Here is a 20,131-nt window from a genome sequence, read left to right on the forward strand (position 1 = left end):
TGGAATCAGTGTCGAGGTGCGCGAGTCACGCCGCCTTTCTCTTTTTCACCTGGTAGGCTGCAGTTGATCATGGAGGCTGAAGCCGAGGCCGAATCTATCAGAGTAAGTGTTTTAGAGCTCCTCTTTTCATCAAAAGCTAAGATTATGTATACACTCACTGAACACTTTATTAAGTACATCTTGCGAGTACCAGGTTGGACCCGCTTTTGCCTTCAGAACCGCCAACGAGGTGCTGGAAACATTCCTCAGCGATTTTGGTCCATATGGACGTTATAGCATCACGCAGTTGCTGCGGATTTGTCAGCTGCACGTCCACGATGCAGCTCTCCCGTTGCGCTACGTCCCGAAGGGGCTGTACTGGATCGAGATCTGGTGACCATTTGAGTACAGTGAACACATTATGCTCAAGAAACCAGTTTGAGATGATTTTGTGCTTTGTGACATGGCGTGTTCTCCTGCTGGAAGGAGCCATCAGAAGACGGGCAACGCTGTGCTCGTGGTCAGCAGCAATACTCAGGTCGGCTGCGGTGTTTAAATGATGCTCAATTAGTACTAAGGGCAGGGATGAGATTTTTCCACTTTTTTGGACTCAGAAATGCTATTTTTTATATTCTTGCAAATCCGTTGAGAATTTTTTAAATTTATTTGTGGTAGGGATGGCGAAAACTAAAAAAAAATCTTGACTGACCACCGAGCCTCATTAGCCGGTTAAAGTCGGTTAACCTATGAGTTTATTAAAATTCTAGAATTGGAATTATTAGAATCTATTCTAAATCTAACCGCGAGCATCCGCACATTCAGTCCCAGTCGCTGCCCTCCACTCACATTACCTTTTCTACAGCGCGAAACATTTAGTCAAACGCGGCACTGATGTCGAGGGGTTTGTATCGGAGCGGAGGACGAATGGCTCCAGCTTAGAGACGGTTTCAGTTGGCCATGATGGCGTTGAAAATAAAGTCAAGTGCTAGAAGAAGTACAGAACATTCAGTGATGGGAATAACGGCGTTAAAATAAAGGCTGTTATAACGCCGGGTAATCTAATTAATTAGCTACAATCGTTATAACGCCGTTACCAATATCAACACGCCATTACTGCATGGTATTGAAGCTGCTCTGAAGCCGTCACCGACTTGGCTCACAGACATAAAAGCTGTGTTTGTCACTCCCCCTCCAGACACCGCTGTCATTTCATTCTCTCCCCTTCCCTCCAAAAGTCGGCATCTGCGCCTTTAGTTTGTGTGGAGAGATCTGATCTGCAGTAACATGCATTGTTGGCTACAGACCGAAACATACTTTCAGAATGCACTGGCCAAGGCAGGACTAAACTCCATGTGCCTTCTAATCATAATTAAAAAAAAAAAAAACAGGATAGTAATTTGTAAGCTAAAAAGCCTGTGTCTACACTTTTCTTTCGCCGAGTGGCAGCTGTCTTTAACTGGGGCGGGAGGGCGGGACATGACTGAATGGGTGTTTCTGATTTGTCAGCTGTCGTCCTTACACCGCATGGCATGCCCCAAGCGTTTACAACACAGAATTCCAGGTTCTCCGCTCCAAAATCGGCAGCTTCAAAACGATTTATTATTTTTTTTTTTAACCGACAACCAAAAAAAAAATTAACCGGTTGACGTTGATTCGGTCAACCACCGGTCAAACGGTCATCGGTTAACATCCCTAAATTGTAGGGGTAGGGTTCGTTTATCCTGGCGACTGAGACTGAACTCGTCAGTTGATAGATGTAGACCAGTGTTTACATTTCTATTCGAATGCCTCCATTTTAATTCTCGCACAATCTCGTTTAACGATAGCTTGTATGTGAAGTAAAACTTATCTGCTTTATGATTGATCAAAACACCGACATTAAGGATATAACCGCCAACCAACATTCATCTTCGTGAACACTTTCCCGCTATTTCACTGTGACTTCCAAATTTGCTTGTGTTGTACATTTGGATAGTTATTGTGTTCATAATATGTTTAAACATCAAAATGTCAAATACGATTGACAAGTGAGATGAAGCTAAGGTGCGTGAAATGGATGAGAGTGTGAAGTTGTTAAGATGGGATTGGTTGGATAATAAAGTTACGCTAGATAGCAAGCATGGAAAGAAGGAAAGAACTGATAAGCTTGTGGCTCTGGCCAAAAAGCTCAAACTAAAGAAGTCATGCTAAGAAAACTGAAACCGTATATAATTGTAAATAGACAATGCCATACTAAAGAAACTCTACAACGTTCCCTCAAATAGGTGAGTTTGATTATCCCCTTCTATTCCTCAGATGACTGCGTGCAACAAGTTTTGCGCACAGTAATATTCTGTTTTAACCCAGCCATCCAAGTTGTTGGATTTTTTTTTTATGGATAGTTTTCTAGAAAATGTCGACTGACCTTTGGATCCATGTAAACTTTCATGTCCATTTAAACATTAGATGAACGCTATTTTATAATGGAATCAAAGTTAATGTTTATTTTTCAGGCATAACATAAGGTATATGAAAATGGCTTAGAGTATCTTAGCATACACCTGAAAAAAACTTAATATATTTTGTAGTTATTCATATTAGCAAGGGTTTCTTTATTTGTTCCTAAAAATGGATTTGTCATGCATTTCTTATCAATTTTAATAACTTTCCAGTTATTAACAATTTTTAAGGGTATTTCCTTTACATTTGAGATTTAAACTCGTTGTTTTTTTCAGAAGATCCAAGTTTCTTTTCTATCAAGAGATCTAAGTTTCTTTTGTAAAGTCACAAAAGTTGAACTTTCATAGCAAAGTTTGAAACTTGGCTTCGTCTTCAAAACACACAATTTGTTTGTGTTTTTTTTTTTTTTTGTCAAAAATTCATGCCTTCATACTCCATTTTTGACCAAGTGTCATGCAAAATGTAACAAACATTATAAAGAAAATAAAATGGTGATTTATTGGTATATTGTTACAAAACCTAAAAGGTTGCACTGAACATGCTGAAAAATTCAAACAAGGTGGGATATGATATTTAAGAAAGAACACTTGTCATGATACAAAAGTTTCAGTTGATGGCATGTTGAATTGGGATATTAGGGTGTTTAAATTGCCAAAATCCATCAGCTTCCAGGGGGCGTTGCCCCTGGACTAGGGATGTTAACCGATGACCAGTTGACCGAATCAACGTCAACCGGTTAATTTTTTTTTTTTGGCTGTCGGTGAAAAAAAAAATCAATCGTTTTGAAGCTGCCGATTTTGGAGCGGAGAAGCTGGAATTCTGTGTTGTAAACGCTTGGGGCATGCCATGCGGTGTAAGGACGACAGCTGACAAATCAGAAACACCCATTCAGTCATGTCCCGCCCTCCCGCTGCCACTCGGCGAAAGAAAGTGTAGAGACAGGCTTTTTAGCTTACAAATTACTATTCTGTTTTTTTTAATTATTATTAGAAGGCACATGGAGTTTAGTCCTGCCTTGGCCAGTGCATTCTGAAAGTGTGTTTCGGTCTGTAGCCAACAATGCATGTTACTGCAGATCAGATCTCTCCACACAAACTAAAGGCGCAGATGCCGACTTTTTCACGGCTTTTTCATGGACTGTAACGCCATTTGCTTATGTAGTAATTTTAATACAGAATTTACTCTGATGAAATTATTCAGACACTCCAACGCCAACCCCCCCCCCCAAAAATCGGATCTGCACGAGCTGTGAAAAAGGCACGCTGTTTGCATCCCTGTTTAAACTCCTAGGTTAACCGACTTTAACCGGCTAATGAGGCTCGGTGGTCGGTCAAGATTTTTTTTTTTTTAGTTTTTGCCATCCCTACCCTGGACCTCACTGGGGACCTGCAGACCCCCCACTACTTTCAATTATTTTTTTTTCCTCAACATGCACTCATCTCTATAAGGGGCGTAAAGTGCGCCAAGGAAACATTTCCCCACATCATTACGCCGCCACCACCAACCTGAACCGTTGATGCAAGGCAGGACGGAGCCACGCTTTCATGTTTATGCCGAATTCTGACTCTACCATCTGAATGTCGCAGCAGAAATCGAGACTCTTCAGACCAGGCAATCTTCCATTGTCCAAATTTGGTGAGCCTGTGAAAATTGTAGCCTCAGTTTCCTGTTCTTAGCTGACAGGAGTGAGGTCTTCTGCTGCTGTAGCCCATCTGCTTCAAGGTTCGGCATATCATGCGTTGCTGTTCTATCATCTTGAACCAGTCTGGCCATTCTCCTCTGGCATCAACGAGGCATTTTCTCCCAGAGAACTGACGCTCACTGGATATTTTCTCTCTTTTGGATCGTACTCTGTAAACCCTGGAGATGGTTGTGTGAGAGAATCCCCAGTAGATCAGCAGTTTCCGAAATACTCGGACCAACCCGTCTGGCACCAACAACCATGCCACGTTCAAGGTCACTTAAATCGCCGCCTTTCCTCGTTCTGATGCTCGGTTTGAAGTTCAGCAGGTCGCCTTGGCCTTGAACATGTCTGCATCGTGCTTAAATGCTTCAAGTTGCTGCCATGTGATTTGGCTGATTTTAGATGTTTGCGTTAATGAGCAGTTGAACAGGTGTGCTTAATAAAAGTGGCCGTTGAGGTAGATGTGGTGTTTTCAGGCATCGTTTTCTGCACTAATGCAAATCGCGTTTCACACTTGCCCTTCGTGTGATCCAGATAATGGGTTTAAAATCTGGAAAGGTAAACCAGAATCTGGAACACGATTAAACTGAGCCAATCTTCTAACCTTTCTCTCAGATGAAGGGTGAGGCAGAGGCTTTTGCCCTGGAGGCGAAGGGCCGCGCTGAGGCTGAGCAGATGGTCAAGAAGGCTGAGGCTTTCAAACAGTACAAGGAAGGAGCCATGGTGGACATGCTGCTGGAGAAACTGCCCCTGGTCAGTCCATCTTCTCTGTTCGATTCTGATTCTGCTAGCACAGAACTGGAGTAATTCCTCAACATGTGACATGTTGGTCCCCCCCCCCCCTCTCTCTCTCTCTCTCTCTCTCTCTCCAAGATGGCAGAAGAGATCAGCAAGCCGCTCTCAGAAACCCAGAAAGTCACCATGGTGTCCAGTGGAGGATCAGAGGTAGGAGCAGCCAAGCTGACGGGAGAGGTCCTGGACATCATGATCCGCCTGCCTCAGACTGTGGAGAAACTGACTGGAGTCAGCATCTCTCAGGTGAACATGCACACGCTTGCTTTGCTCGCTCACTCAGCCTTAAATGCTTCAATGTATACAGTAATGGCTGACCAGATTAGAGCTCATCACCGACTTTCCTTTACTGTTCTGAAACCATTAGGATTGAGCCTTATAGTATGCAGTCTCAAACAGGTGAAGGAATAAAACTATTACACAGTGGCGCGCGCGCACACGCTGAAAGACCGACAGCCAGCACTATTCATGCTTCCTAACTTTTTTTTTTTTTCTTAAATCAGGCATCTAGGTGAACAAAAAAGCTTCGATTACCATGAGTTAGCTCTTCTGTTCAGACTAGTCCTGTTGCTTATCCCCTTTACATGTAAACATGTGCTTAAGTTATTTCCTTCTAGTAAGGCATTTTGTTGAGATATTTTGACGTGTGTCAAGTCAACGGGAAAACACTAGGAGTGACGTCATCAGAGTGAAATATCGTTGATTTATTATACATACAGGACACTTTTTCGATGGAATAAAGACGTTCTATTCCCTTCTAGCGGGTTTCATTCATTTGGTTCGATAGCATGCAGTATTGTTATCGTATCGCTTATCTTGCGTGTATTATGTCAGGCTACCCAATGGAGAATGAGCGTTGAATATGGTTTACGATGTTGCATGGTTGTCAAGACACGACGTCACACGTCGGAGCCGATGTGAGTTTTCTGCTGCGCATGAGAAGCGTTTCTTTGTTCGCTGGGAAAGAGAAAGACGCGCTGAACACTCAAAAGGCTACCAAAACTACTTCAGATATTCTTCATGCATATTTACAAGAGAAAAACATACTAGAGGTCTGCGCAGGACAGAATTTTCAGTCCCGCGCCCGCAAAGAATTACGATTTTCTGTCCCGCTCCCGCCCGCAAATCCCGCATGATGCAGACGTTTGCGTGATTTCTCAAGAAAGTTCTTGTCATTGGCTTGGGGAATTAAACATGCTGAGCTTAGCTGAGCTCTCCACTGACCGATCCTTCACCTAGCGCACGTAGCGAGGGTGCGCGTTGCCAGGCACCTCTTTTTAAAGCAGCACTTACTTCTGAAGCACTGTGAGCTTCACTAGAGGAGCTCTGCTCTTCTGCCATGATCGGAGATCTCAAACACGGAAGAGCGGAAAGGAATCGGAAACGTACGTGAGATTAGACCACATCCGCAAATTTAGGCATCTTAAAATGTTTTTATTAATGCCAAATAAAATATCCAGCACAAATTATATATGATAGACATAAATTAATAACTTATAAATTTTATTTTAAATACGTTTTTAGTTAGCGAGACTGCAGCTTATCACCTCTCCCGCTCGCGCCCGCATTGTGCACTCACCCTCCCACCCGTAATGAGCTTTCAAAATTTGTCCTGCGCCGCACTGCTTTGCGTCGGGTCCCGCGGGACTCCTGCGGGAGTGCAGGGCTCTAAAACATACCAACAGACATCAAAAAACTGAAAAGAGACACGTCGGAGATGTAAAACTGCGACAATTTGTAAACAAACATGGCAACCAGGTTTGCTTCGTTAAATACGGAAGATTTTGAAAGAGGAAAACACATTGAACACTCCAAGAATGTGTATGAATAATAATAATAATAATAATAATAATGTCGTCTGGCTTTTTTTTCATGCTATATCAGATATATTACAAAAAAAGCCAGACAATATTATTTAAATATGCCACTCATGAGGATGGCGAGGAATCGTTTTGATAACTTCGGGTACGTTTTGTTTGAATGTGTCGATTATAATAAGAATCCTACGCTGGCTTGAAGATTTGAAGTTGATCATCTCGTGTTAAATATTTTTACTCGTTCACTTGTGATCTATTCATTCGCCACTCCAAAATAACCTTCACATCATTCAACCTTGTAACATCTCTCTCTTGAGATGTATATAAAAAAATGAAAGAATGATAACTGCAAGATGAATGAGGCGATTCTCTCGGTCTAATAATTTGACCATCTATTATGAGGAAATAAGCGGCTGTCCGATAGCAAAAAAAAAAAATCGAACCTTTACTTTTATGTATTTTGTAGGCAGGTCCGTTCCACAGAGCCTCACAACTTGTCCAGGGTCTCCCAGTTTGTGTGTAAGCTCAGGTTACTGCCCGTCTGTCGTTTTCATGTTCATCTGGGTTCCCTCCAGGTTCCCCAATTTCCTCCCATCTCCCTAGAACATACCAGTAGGTGGATTGGCTATACTTAAATTGTCCATAGTCGTGACGGTGTGTGCACACGTGGTGCCCTGTGAGGAACTGGTGATAGGTTCTAGATCCACAGTGACCTTAAGCAGGATAAATAATTGAGTGTTTATTTAAATAAAAAAAAAATAACTTTCAAACCCTAGATAGTCATGTTACATTTTGTTTTTTTTAAATGATTTGTGATTTTATTTCAAAACTAATGGTGCGTTCATGTGCTATGGGAATTATGGTAAATGCCAAACGCCGACATGGAAAGCACACATGAACGCCCCCTCTTGTGGTATTTTCCACTGGGCAACTCGTAGAAAATTTTGATACACTAGTTGCCGAGATGAGATGAACTTTAACCTTTTGAACATGGCGGCGAGCGGTACAAGACACTTGAATGTTAAGCATTGTACGCTACTAAAGTTTTTTTTTACTAGTACTAGCGGGTAGTTTTTGGTGTCTATGCAATGTTGCGTCATTAACAAGTGTAATATAATACGTTAGAAATCCGTTTCCTTTAAAAATGTGTTATGGTTTGTTTTTACCTATCCAGAGCAGACGCTATTGCTAACGATAGCTAACTAACTATTACTAACTAGCAGTCCGCGTCCTTTGTCAACAACAACAAAAGCATGTGAACACAACACACTGGTAAATACCACTTCCCAACTGGAAAATATCATCTTCCCATAGCACATGAACGCAGCATATGTACAGTAAATTAGTAAGAAGCTATAAAATCCACAAGGAGCAGGAGATTGAAAATCAGCTGAGCCATTCCAAGCTAACCTACACATCATAGTCATTTTTTCAAATCTCACCAGGTGTTAAAAACTGCAGCTCATTACAAAGATATATATCTGAAGTTTGATTTCAGCATTCATGGACTGCTTGAAATGTGGATGACACATAGCCAGAAATCAAAACTGTTCATCTGAAGTAGTCACAAGCATATTTAACCTGTAGAAGTGACCTTATGTGCACTTTGAATAAAGACATTTTATCTTGCATACAAACCGAAGGATCTGCAGCTGATAACATTTTGGAAAACTTTGTTCAAGTTGAACTAAGGACCACTTTATTCTGTGCATTGTTATGTGGGAGTTTAAATAATAATAAATAGATACAACTTTTGCACTTTGTTTCATACTGGTGGAGGTACTCGTCACGGAAGTCACATTTTTTCGGTCACGGAAGTCACAGACTTCCAGTGCTCTCCAAGGTCAGCAATTTACTAATTTATGATGGCTTGCTTAATTTAGAAATCTCTAGACTTCCCCCTGGTATACTGTGTGAGACAAATGGTACATCTCTCCCAGAAGGCTACGAACTGGATAAAACATTTCTTCAGTCAATATTTTTGAGGATGTAGCTGTCACGGAAGTCACTTTTTCCTCCTTTTTTTTTTTTTTTTTTTTGTATGAAAATGTAGTTAGAAATGAAAAAAATGTTGGCTATACTAAGGAGCTGTATAATGTCCATGAAATAAATGCATAACATTTTAAATTTGTTCTGGAATTTATGGGCCATAGATTGACTTCAACCAAATTTGAGTAGCTTTCGTCACGGAAGTCACCTTGGAATGGCTGAGCTCATGTTCTGGTCCTGAAGCAGTTCGAGAGAATCGAAATGACTGTTGGAGTGCTACCCTTATCGTGTCTAACGTTGCTTATTTACACAGTGCAGTTCTGCTACCCGGTGCGTTTGTGCAGGAGGTAGAGATGCTCTTTAACACTAAAATCCTGTCTTCTGTGTTAGCAGGCTTCCTCCACCCGCATGGGCTAAACGGGAACCTGGAAAAGTGGCGCGGAAGCTGTTCACTAATGGATCCTGAGATCACCCGTCGTCCTGTTTCTGCGTACACTTGCATGTTCTAAATGTTCTCGCTCCTGAAGCCTTACGATAGCTATAGACATGATGATTTCGTGAGGGATTTATTCCACTTGATCCATTTTATGTCCGTTTTTATGTGTCAGCACGTGACATTTTGTTTTGTATGGAACATTTTCTCCTCCGAGTTTTTCAGGTAATTACTGTCAGTCGTGTAAGAGAGCGCACCATTCCTGCTTTAAGTTTGAAGTCTGTGTCGATGTAGAATAAGCACGAATAGTTACGAAATCCCAAAGTGCATTTAACCAGTGTAATCCTCACGTACTAACCGGCTGTTGTCTGTGTACATGTACTGCTAACGGCTTTCCTGTACAAACCTCAGTACTGGTTTAAATAGTGTTTCGTGACCACCTCTAAGCATATTGGTAGCCAAAGTTTAGCCATTTGGATTGATGTAAGAGATGCATGTGAAAAAAAAACAAAACGCACTGCTCACAATTAAGTCACAGCTGTGAGGTTTTTTTTTTTTTCACTAAAGGGAAAATTATTTAAAAAAAAAAGTATTGAGGTTTGTACAGCGTGACGTGCTAAAACCAACGTGCTCTCTTATCCTGCTTTTACACTGCCCTCCTTTACTCTGTTACCGTCTTACTGTTCCTGTTTACTAGGAAGTGAATGTTTTGTCCTTGCATTTAATGAGTGAAAGCAACTGAACGAGAGATCTGCTGGAAAGGCGTGTAACGGAGGAGAGAAACGAAGGAGGATGAAGTCGGCCACATCTGTGTCAAGTCTGTTAAATGTAGGTCAAATACTGAGAGGGAAACTTTACTCATTCAACCTTAACCTCCAAAACATTTAGTTGGTATAGAGAGAGAGAGAGAGAGAGAGAGAGAGAGGGGGGGGGGGAGTGAGAAAGAGGGGGGTGTAAAGGATGCACGATTTCTCTCTTCAGTCCGAGTGCTAGCTATTAATGCCAGATTCATCTGCAGTGTCTGCCTTCAGTTATCACCAAGTGCCTAAATATCCTACGGATTTTGTTCATGCGTCGATTCAATCTAACGTCTGTATAGCATGCATGCGTTTCAGATCACGTGTATAGAAATATATTTTGCCCTTTTATCGCAATACTGCCATGCTCTCACCTTGTAGCATTTGTGTCAAATGATTCCTGCGTTACCCGATCCCATACTAATCTCTCTTATGACATTATCTCTGCACTGTGTTGTGGAATGCAAGACAATATATAGGAAACTCGATATGTTCAAATTATTTCAAAATAAATTAAATTCCCTAACTGGTGCGTGTGTGTGTGTTTTATTCGCAAGTATAAACTGCGTTTGTATTTTTTTTTTTTTTGGTTTGAAATGGTTACTTTATTAAAACTAACCCAAAAGAAAAAGACAACATTAAACAATCAGCAAAGCTCAGAGAGAGAGAGAGAGAGAGACGGACCCATTCAGAAGCATTCACAACAACGATACCACATATCAGTGAAGAACATTATGTCCCATTGACTATTTACAGATCCTCAAATCCCTTTACATTAAAGAAACCGGAGTTATAAAAACACTCCTGAATCTGAGTTATAAAAATACAAGTTTTAGTTCAGGATTACAGTGTATCAAAAAGGTTAAAGGACATTTGACATGGCAGCATAACCATTTGTGAATCACATTCTTTCCTTTTCTGAACGTTACAGCATGTCGGGTTAAACCAGTGGCTCTGTAATCCTCAAACCCCGTCACTCGTACACACGGACATCTGTATGTTCTACAACCTACTAGAATTCTTAAAGCTCATGTATGATAAACTTACTTTCTCAGTTCTTACGTACGTTTGTGTATCTGGAGCCTGCCGACCCACAAACTCTGAAATAAGACGCCCGGACGGTTTCTCTATTTCCTGCCTGTTTTAGAAAATGAGGCCCTGTCCACACGGCAACGGATTCAGGTGAATCTGATAAAATTGTTTATCGTTTCGGCCTGGCGTCCACGCGGCACCGGCGTTTTGGGTGCCCCGAAATGAAATCTTTTGAGAACGGGTTCCAGAGTGGAAAAATCTGGCAACGGCGCCGTTGCGAAGTCGTCCGGATGAGTAGAACAGATTTGTTTACAATGACGTCACAACCACGTGACTGTGAGTGCTTCACGCTGGGTAGAAGTGTAACGAACTCGATGCGAGTTGTCAACAAATCCTATAACTTGGTTCATGAAACGCGCTTACAAAATATTTTCACTGTGAATATTTATTGTGTAATGGTGCAACGTGAGAGAGAGTGAGAGAATAGCCCTTAGGGCAGAGTCTTTAGTCCAAACACTACGGAAGCAGTACCAAACCGCGCACCGCCTGTGCACTTTCCAAAAACAAAAATAATCCCGCCAGCAAACATAGGAGCGATCTCACCTCTTCAGATGTTGGTTTAAGTCCGACAATACATTCCTCAAAAAGGGCGTAGAAGAACAAAGTAATCCATCAACGTGTAGCATTCAATTTATTCCGGACCATTAAAGAATTCTGGAGGATATCAGAATGTTGGCGTACCGACTTCCATCTACCCCCGTTCATTCCTCTCTCCGTGTCTTTTGTTTTACGCTACTGATTAATAATCAAAACTTTATGTGGCTGATGCTACAGAAGAAGGGGTTTATGCGCATGCGTCTACTTCTATTGTTCTGGTGTCTCCGATGGGACCGTCTTACAGCGCACGTAGAGGTGTGGCATGTGTATTGCATCGTTTTCAGCAAGCGTTGCGTTGCCATATAAACTTGATATTTTACTGATCCGTTGCCCATGTGGACGCAGCCTGAGTCGCTCAGATTTGCCACCCGTTTCTGTCACAAAGAGCTCGTTAGAATTATCCCGCCCCCTCATCTGAATATCTCCACTCATGGTTTGAGAACTGCCTTTGTGAATGAATATTCATGAGGAAAGTGCTACCTGATTGGATGGATGAGGTGAGCAGTGTCTCATTACTATTTAAAGGAACAGGTGCTCAAATCGGCTGATAAGGGGCTGCTGTTTTATCCTTGTGGTGTTTTGACCACAGCGGTTTCATTAAGACCTCAGGGAACTGCGTCAAGCTGTGGAATAAGGGTATATTTAAAAAAAAAAAAAAGTGGGGGAGGGGAACTGAAACATGTGTTCTGATTTACTTTGTGTACTCTGAAAACGAACAAAAGGTTTGTAACGGCTCTGCTGTCACTGACTAAAGTGCAAATAAAGCCTCTTGTAGGGTTGGATACCAATCGCTGATGAACATATTTACGGTTCACTCTTCCTCCAAATTTGAACAGGAAATCGTTTGTCTTTATTGGCATTACAAAGCAATTTATAGCAAGTTTTCAGAGAACGGCGGTGTAGCGGTTAGCACTGTCGCTTCACAGCAAGAAGGTCTTGGGTTTGAGCCCAGCGGCTGACAAACGGGGGCCTTTCTGTGCGGAGTTTGCATGTTCTCCTAAATGTTGTCCGCGTGGGTTTCCTCCGGGTGCTCCGGTTTCCCCCACAGTCCAAAGACATGCAGGTTAGGTTAACTGGTGACTCTAAATTGAGCGTAGGTGTGAATGTGAGTGTGAATGGTTGTCTGTGTCTATGTGTCAGCCCTGTGATGACCCGGCGACTTGTCCAGGGTGTACCCCGCCTTTTGCCCGTAGTCAGCTGGGATAGGCTCCAGCTTGCCTGCGACCCTGTAGAACAGGATAAAGCAGCTAGAGATAATGAGCTGGATTTTCAGAGAGCAGGTCGCAGTCAGTAATTCCAAGCTGAATTCATATCTCAGCTACTGGACAATCACATCCAGTGGGAGGCGAGTTATTTCCGATTAATAACCAGTCAACGGTGGTACGGTGGAGAACGAGGCTGCACTGATTCGCACCGTGTTGTGTGGAAGCTGAAAGTTAGCTTTGTTGGAGGGGGGAGTGCCCATTTGTCTATGCTTGTGCAGCAGAGTCGGGCGGTAGGGAGGAGTTCTCACGATTAATATGACGACACCATTTGAAAATCTCACCAAGGATAAATGAGAAACAGCTTCAAGCCTAACTGAGAAATACAGCATCACCAGATCGGATCATTCCGTGAGCGTGTCAAGTTTTTTTTTTATATTAGCGTATTACAGGATGTTCATTTGATTCAACTACTGTAAATATCAAACTTCTCAATTTGTTGAGCATCAAAAAAACCCTGCAATGAACGTCCTCTTGCAGGTCGTTAAGAAAAGGTGATTCCGGAATAAGACGAGGTTTTCCTACATCGACGCTCAAAATTAATATTGGACCAGCTCTCTGTGCTGTTGTCTCTGCTCTGCCACTTCTAGCATGTCTCACACGCGTCTCCATCCACTCACTTCTTCTGTGAAACACATTGCTCTTTAAAAGCGTCCTGAGACTAATGTAGAGCGATCTCTTGGATCTAAACACGCAACCTGGGCTTTTTCAGTTCGTCATGGCAAGATGAAGCTTCGTGAAGTGTTCGGTCAACCGTATTGAAAAACTGTCGTCTCTCAAGAGCCCCCTGTTGGTCAAAAAGCATAACGTGGTGAAGCCATCTTCTATACAGTACTACCTGTTTAAAATAAGGACCAAGAAAAAACAAATAGCTAATGTACGCCAGGTCAAATAAAGGATTCTGGAAAGTCTGTTCCTTTTTTTTTTTTTTAGACTAGAACTTTTAAATAATAAATATATATATATATATATATATACACACACTTGCTGTCCACTTCGTTAGGAACACCGGAGCGAAGATTTTATAGAGTATATCAAGATAGAGCAGCATAATGCATCTCTATGGGAATAAAAGTGGAAGGGCTCATAAGTGGGCGTTGCTTTAGGTCACAAACGGACCTCGTTATTGACGTCAATGGAGCGCTGGATTGTTCTGATGTGTTTAAAGGGTCAGTCTACTGATCGGTCCCCCAAGCTCTTCCAAAACAAGGAAGTGGTTCGATGTTTGTGTGGCTCTGACTATCAAATCAAATCAAAGTCCTTCCCACGCCATGTGGCGCATAGGGCGGCGCCGTTCTCCGTTTCCATAGCCCTCGGCCTCTCGCCTATTATGTAGCTAGGGTTACAGTGGGGGGCTGGTCCTCTGGTAACCGCAAGAGTTTGACTCCCCACTCGCATCTGTATTGCAGTGTGCCTTGCCAGACGGCAGTAGGTACCATTTTTAGGATGGTCTTTGGTATGACCCGACCGTGAGTAGAACTCGCCATCTCCCGATCGAGAGGCGGACACGCTAACCACTAGACCAACTCGCCCAGTCCATAAAATCACGCTTAAGAGCATTAACATCAAATGTCACCTTTTCTTCCCCCCTCAATATTCCACTTTAGGTGAGCCTATGGCCGTTGTAGAACTGTAGCTGTTTAGGAGTGAAACCTGATGTGGTCTTTCACTCTTGTAGCCCATCCACCTCAAGGTTTGATGTGTTGTATGTGGGTTGTTTTTTCTTTAAATGCTTTTCTGCTCACCACAGTTGTAAAGAGTGCTTATTTGAGTTACTGTAGCCTTCCTGTCAGCTTGATTCTCCTCGGACCTTCCTCACCTGAACGAGGCTTTAAGATGTAACGGTGTGTGTTTGTACAGGCAACTCAAAACACCCTGCCAACTAGACGCATCATCAACGCCATCATTATACAAACGTTGATACGAAGCCTGAACTTGGCCTGACCTTCTCAACATGTGCTACAGAGCCACCATACAGAACATCCTCTCCTGGTATAAGGATGGCGGTGGGGTTCAAAATCACGTCCTGCCGCTGGAGAGCGCAACTCGTAACGGACGTTAATTGGTGTGGAAAGGCTAAAATTGTCGAGGAGGCTGCAATGTTGGAGAATGTGTCAAAATGGTTATGGAGCACCATGTCTGTGATTTTATGACATGAAAACACCTCAAAATAAGCATGTAATTATACTAAAAACAGAAAACCCCTCAACCAGTCTTAAGTATGTCTACTGCTTACTGAGTTATTCAGAGAGAAGTGCTGTAGCCTTGTGCTTCAGATTTAGCAATTACTGTAGGCATCAACCACTGAACCTAGCAAAAAGGCTCGAGATCGGAATGAAGAACCCTTATACCCGCCGTGAATACTGAGATCCGACAGAATTCGCTCCTAACTACCGGTTACCTCGGCTATAAACGTTTCTATGCATACTGCTGTTTTAGCTGGTTCTTTGTTCTGCTATGTTTAAGTACTGGGATCACAAAGATTATGTGTTTTGTAATAATATAAAACTATTTCATTCACAGTCTAAATATAGTTTTCAGCAATAGAAAAAGCCCTCCACCTTTTAACGTGTAAAATGGTTATCCGTGAGAGAGTTTTAAGATGAACTGCAGATTCGTGATTAGTTCAGGACTACAGATTAACTAACATTAGGTGTAGGGGTTAGGGTTCTAGGGCTGAAGCAGGTCACGCACGAGAACCGAACCAGCAGCGTCTCCGAGCCCTGACCTACCAAGGGTAAATTACGCTAATTTACATAAGAGTGCTTAGCTCCGCCTACTTCTACATCAACTATCGCCTCCACCAGCTTGTGCACGCTACGCAAACACCTCTCGTCTACGCGAAGGAGAGAGACGCTTGTCTCGTGCGTCCAGCTCTTTACACCATGTTCATGGCGTCCTCGGTGAGGAAAGAGTGAATCTGTGTGAAAGAGGGCCGCAGTTTACAGTCTCTGTTCCAGCAGCTCAGCATCAGCTCGTACAGGCCCTGAGGGCACACCGCCGGCCGAGTCAGATATACCTAATGCACAGAGAGAGGGACGGATGGATGGTTTGGGTTAATTTGGGATTTTATACGAGTTAATGAGTTGTCCGTGTGTGTGTGTGTGTGTGTGTGTGTGTATACCTGTCTTCCTTGGTCTCTAAAGAACTCCCCTGCATTGTCAATGACCTGTTCATCAGTCATGTGACCATAGGGCTGCTCCTGACACACACTCAGCATCTCCCACAGAGTCACGCCAAAAGCCCACACATCACTGGCTGTAGTGAACTTGCCCTAATAATAATAATAATTATTCAGCTAGACTTAAAAAGCTTCAAAAATGCACATAAATGAGCAAAAAGATTTGAGATGTGATCACTAGGGTGCATCAGTTGCCCTCACTTTCATAAAATCTGATGCATTTTTGTTTGGGTGTTCCTTTTCACCAATAAAGACATCCTGTGAAATTTTTTGACCGTATTCAAAAGTCTAATGGTGGCACCATGACGTTCATTTTTTGCCAAAAAACGCTTATTTTATGTTTTCGCGTAAGGTTTGAATCACAATGTTGGACTCCATTTATTGATTCCTTGTGAGCCAGAGATCATGTTAAGAACCTTTGCGAGGGATTGAGAAGCATTAATGTGATTCATAATACATCTGTATTGTTTAAAAGTAGTTGAACAATGATTCAATGAACAGCTAAAACTCAAACTGGGCTTAATAATATATTTAGAATATGTACTAAAAATGTGTATCGAAGATATTTGGTATACTCTATAAAGGTGCCATAATGTGTCATGAAAAGTGATTGAAATTTTGTCATAAAAAAAGCAGCTTTTTCCATAACTTTGAGCTCCTGGTGCCACCATTAAACTTTTGAATTTTGTCAAAATATTTCACCCAGTGTGTTTTCTTACCAAAAGGAACATAAAAACAAAAATGCATCATGATCGGAGGAACTTTTCATTTTTAGGGGGCTAGTGATCACACCGCCAAGGTAAGAATAAAGAGCAATAAAGTTTCCATACTAAATTGTTACCGGTTTAATAACGGACGCTGCATTAAGACACACCCTTACTCACCATGAGAATGCACTCCCAGGCCATCCATCGGATAGGAAGCACGGCTCTGCCCTGGATCCTGTAGTAATCTCCGGCATACAGGTTTCGGCTCATGCCGAAGTCGGCGATCTTAATGTGCCTCTCTCCCGCTCGGTCGTCTCCTTCCCCCCGCTCGCCCCCAACCAGGCAGTTGCGCGTGGCCAAGTCTCGGTGCACAAAGTTAAGCGATGCCAGGAACTTCATCCCAGATGCGATCTGACTTGCCATGGAGATTAGCGCAGGGTAGCTGAAGCACAGAACATATATAGGACAGTTTGCCTATAACTTACTCTGCTACACCCATCCATCCATAGCAGCTTATCTTGTCCTACGCAAGCTGGAGCCTATCCCAGCTGACTATGGGCGGGGTACACCCTGGACGAGTCGCCAGGTCATCGCAGGGCTGACGCACAACCATTCACACTCTCGGTCAATTTCGAGCCACCAGTTAGCCTAACCTAACCTGGACTGTGGGGGAAACCCACAGGGAGAACATGCAAACTCCACACAGAAAGGCCCTCGCCGGCCGCTGGGCTCGAACCCAGGACCTTCTTGCCGTGAGGCGACAGTGCTAGCCACTACACCACCGTACCGCCCGTACTCTGCTACACATTCCTAACAATACACTAGTTGGAAGAAAAAAAAAAAAAATCCAAAACGCAGATCATTGATGAATTGTACCTGATGGTTGGCATGTTGTGCAGTGGTCCGGTCTTGTCCAGTAACACTCGCTGGGAGAGGTACTGGTTAAGATCGCCGCTCTCCATGTACTCAGTAACCATGCACAGAGGGTCACTGCTCACGCACACACCCAGCAAGCGGATTATGTTCGGATCTTTCAGACGAGACAAGATCTTCACCTCTTTCAGGAAGTCGTTCCTGCAGAATGACACCCAGGGTACAGTTACAACAGCAGCAGTGTGCGTCACATACAGATCAACGGTTTCATTTTGTCCTGGAAGATGGGACGAGTGAGAAAAACAACAACAAAAAAAACCCCCAGGTGCATCCAACCTGGCGTTTTTCGATGCGTCAGGCCGCAGAATCTTCACAGCTACCAACAGAGGGCGCCCTTTCCTCACATTGAACGGGAACTCGAGATCTGGGAGGTCTTGAGGGTTTTCAATCTCACACAAATGAACCTAAGAGGAGGTATGTGGATAAAAGGTGGTAAAAAATAAATAATAAAACACTGATGGCTCTTTGGTGTCCATATTGCTTCTGTACTGTGCTCGTGTGTCCACTACCTCGCCAAACTGGCCCTCTCCAAGCTTCTCTTTGAAGAGGAGACGTTCCCGCTGCAGCTCAGGAAGAGGCGGGCACTCCGTGGGTGTGGCCGAGAGGGCAGGAACCGCGTACGTGTTGTTCCCACTTACGCCCTGTAGGCTGATGATGTCTGCTTCTGCATAATGAGGCACACTGGGCCCGCCCCCTGTGGCTTCTGCATAATGAGCTCCCAGGAGAGGAGGCGGGGCTCCAGGATATGGGGGCGGTCCTTCCTGAACAGGTAGAGCTTTATCGTCCATATCTAAACTGCCTGCTGTAAAGGACATATTCAGAGAGGCAGGATGATGGAGAGAGAGAGAAAATTATTGCTGTGTTCACACTTATACCGGTACGAAAGTGGTATAACTGTATCGATACAAAGTATACCAGTACAGTTTAGTGCATCTGTCCACACTGGCGAGAAATGTTTGCGGTTTTCTTTCATGGTAGTTGAAATGCGCGTGCGCGAAATGTTTCCGTGGTTACCGAGTAACTTCCTTCTGAGAATATGGCGGATGAAACAACGTGTGTGTGCTTTTTGTTGTCAATGTACAGTCTGTATTTCTGGTGGTCATTTATTCAGTCGAATCGTATAAAACGCGCAAGGCAGTTGAGAAAGAAACAAAGAAAACGAATCTCCCTTTCTCCCCCCTCACTTTCTCCCTCTTCCCTTCTCTTCCCTTCCCTTTTCCCCTCTCCCTCCTTTTTTCCCCCCTTTCTTTGCTCCATGTAGCTCCACGGTCGTTTTGAGCCATTTTGACGTTTTATTTACAGCTGGAAAGCATGTGCGTATTGCCGGAAGACGTAGGAATGGTTCATTGCGCTTGCGCATTATATTTGTATCGATACAGAACCGCTTCATCTGTCCACACTACAGCGAAGCGCTACAGTACCGATACTGTACCAGTACGAAACCCATACATTTGTGGGTTTCGTACCGATACAGTTATACCGCTACAGTACCGGTATAGTTGCTAGTGTGGACAGGTGTTGCGGTACGAAAGTAGTTTCGTATCGGTACAAAATCCCTAGTGTGGACAGGGTATAAGTGAACTGAATCAATTTGACTTGAACTCGTTCTAAATGGAATTATTTAAGTCAACAGTTTGTTAATATTAGATCATTATTTAAACATTGCTCATGAACATTCTCACAGACCACTGCACAGTAATGATTAGATAAGGTTCATGCTGTTGGAGGATCATTCGTAATGATCCTGTTTATGTGATTAGGGGATGAGAACATGGCGCACTGTATATTAATCCTTCAATACACAGCTTTTACAGTCACACCTGCGATCATATTCTCTCTTCCACAGAGAACTGCACTGTGAAATGTTTCACTCAGTCGGTTTCTCTCCCTGAGAACCTTTTAACTGTCCTATATCCTACAGAATCTCACTGGCTCCCTCTCTCCCTCCATGACGCAGTCTGTTTCTCTGTGAGGCACAGACATGCCTCGCTCTTACCCTGCGGCAGGTTTTGGGGTTTAACAGACTCTCTGGAGCAGTCTGGCAGCCTGTTGGGGCCATGTCTCAGGTCAGACAGGAGAAGATGATAGGCTGGGTTGTTTAACAGCAAGGCTGGTCAGACACACACACACATTCACAGAACACGGTACAATACCACAATGCAGGACACACACAAAATACAGTGCAACACAAAAACAAAGCAACAAACATGATTTAACACAACATACAAGCCACAACACACACACACACACACAAATAAGTTGATGGTTAGCGGATGGGAGATGGGACGCGGATAAGGACATACAATAACGGTCACAGATCAGATGCAGGAACAAGACGACAAAGCAGGCAGGGTTACTGTTATTCATACTGCAGGCAGTTAATCAATGTTTCATCAGTATGTTGTGTCAATAAAAATACAGTCATTCGT

The 20,131-nt window shown here is 43.2% G+C and overlaps 2 protein-coding genes across 5 annotated transcripts in view; one reads left to right on the forward strand and one right to left on the reverse strand.

The window, feature by feature from the left end:
- Positions 1-10,456, forward strand: part of flot1b (flotillin 1b) — a 57,821-nt gene extending 47,365 nt beyond the window's left edge. The window contains exons 10-13 of one of the 2 annotated variants that reach the window (XM_060921574.1): positions 57-102; positions 4,718-4,855; positions 4,976-5,140; positions 9,091-10,456. In XM_060921574.1, coding sequence (XP_060777557.1) covers positions 57-102; positions 4,718-4,855; positions 4,976-5,140; positions 9,091-9,117 — 376 coding nt within the window. In that variant the 3' untranslated portion in view covers positions 9,118-10,456. The remainder of the gene's footprint in view (positions 1-56; positions 103-4,717; positions 4,856-4,975; positions 5,141-9,090) is intronic. The other variant, XM_060921575.1, reaches the window with a different exon arrangement.
- A 1,986-nt stretch (positions 10,457-12,442) lies between these two features.
- The window catches only part of ddr1 (discoidin domain receptor tyrosine kinase 1), a 198,067-nt gene continuing 190,378 nt past the window's right edge, over positions 12,443-20,131 (reverse strand). For 2 of the 3 annotated variants that reach the window (XM_060921564.1, XM_060921565.1), the window contains exons 12-18: positions 19,699-19,812; positions 18,212-18,504; positions 17,979-18,106; positions 17,646-17,843; positions 16,947-17,211; positions 16,006-16,155; positions 12,443-15,900 (exon numbers count right to left, since the gene is read on the reverse strand). In XM_060921564.1, coding sequence (XP_060777547.1) covers positions 15,760-15,900; positions 16,006-16,155; positions 16,947-17,211; positions 17,646-17,843; positions 17,979-18,106; positions 18,212-18,504; positions 19,699-19,812 — 1,289 coding nt within the window. In that variant the 3' untranslated portion in view covers positions 12,443-15,759. The remainder of the gene's footprint in view (positions 15,901-16,005; positions 16,156-16,946; positions 17,212-17,645; positions 17,844-17,978; positions 18,107-18,211; positions 18,505-19,698; positions 19,813-20,131) is intronic. The other variant, XM_060921566.1, reaches the window with a different exon arrangement.

This window comes from Neoarius graeffei, chromosome 5 (genome assembly GCF_027579695.1).
Source record: "Neoarius graeffei isolate fNeoGra1 chromosome 5, fNeoGra1.pri, whole genome shotgun sequence".
Lineage (NCBI taxonomy): Eukaryota > Metazoa > Chordata > Actinopteri > Siluriformes > Ariidae > Neoarius > Neoarius graeffei.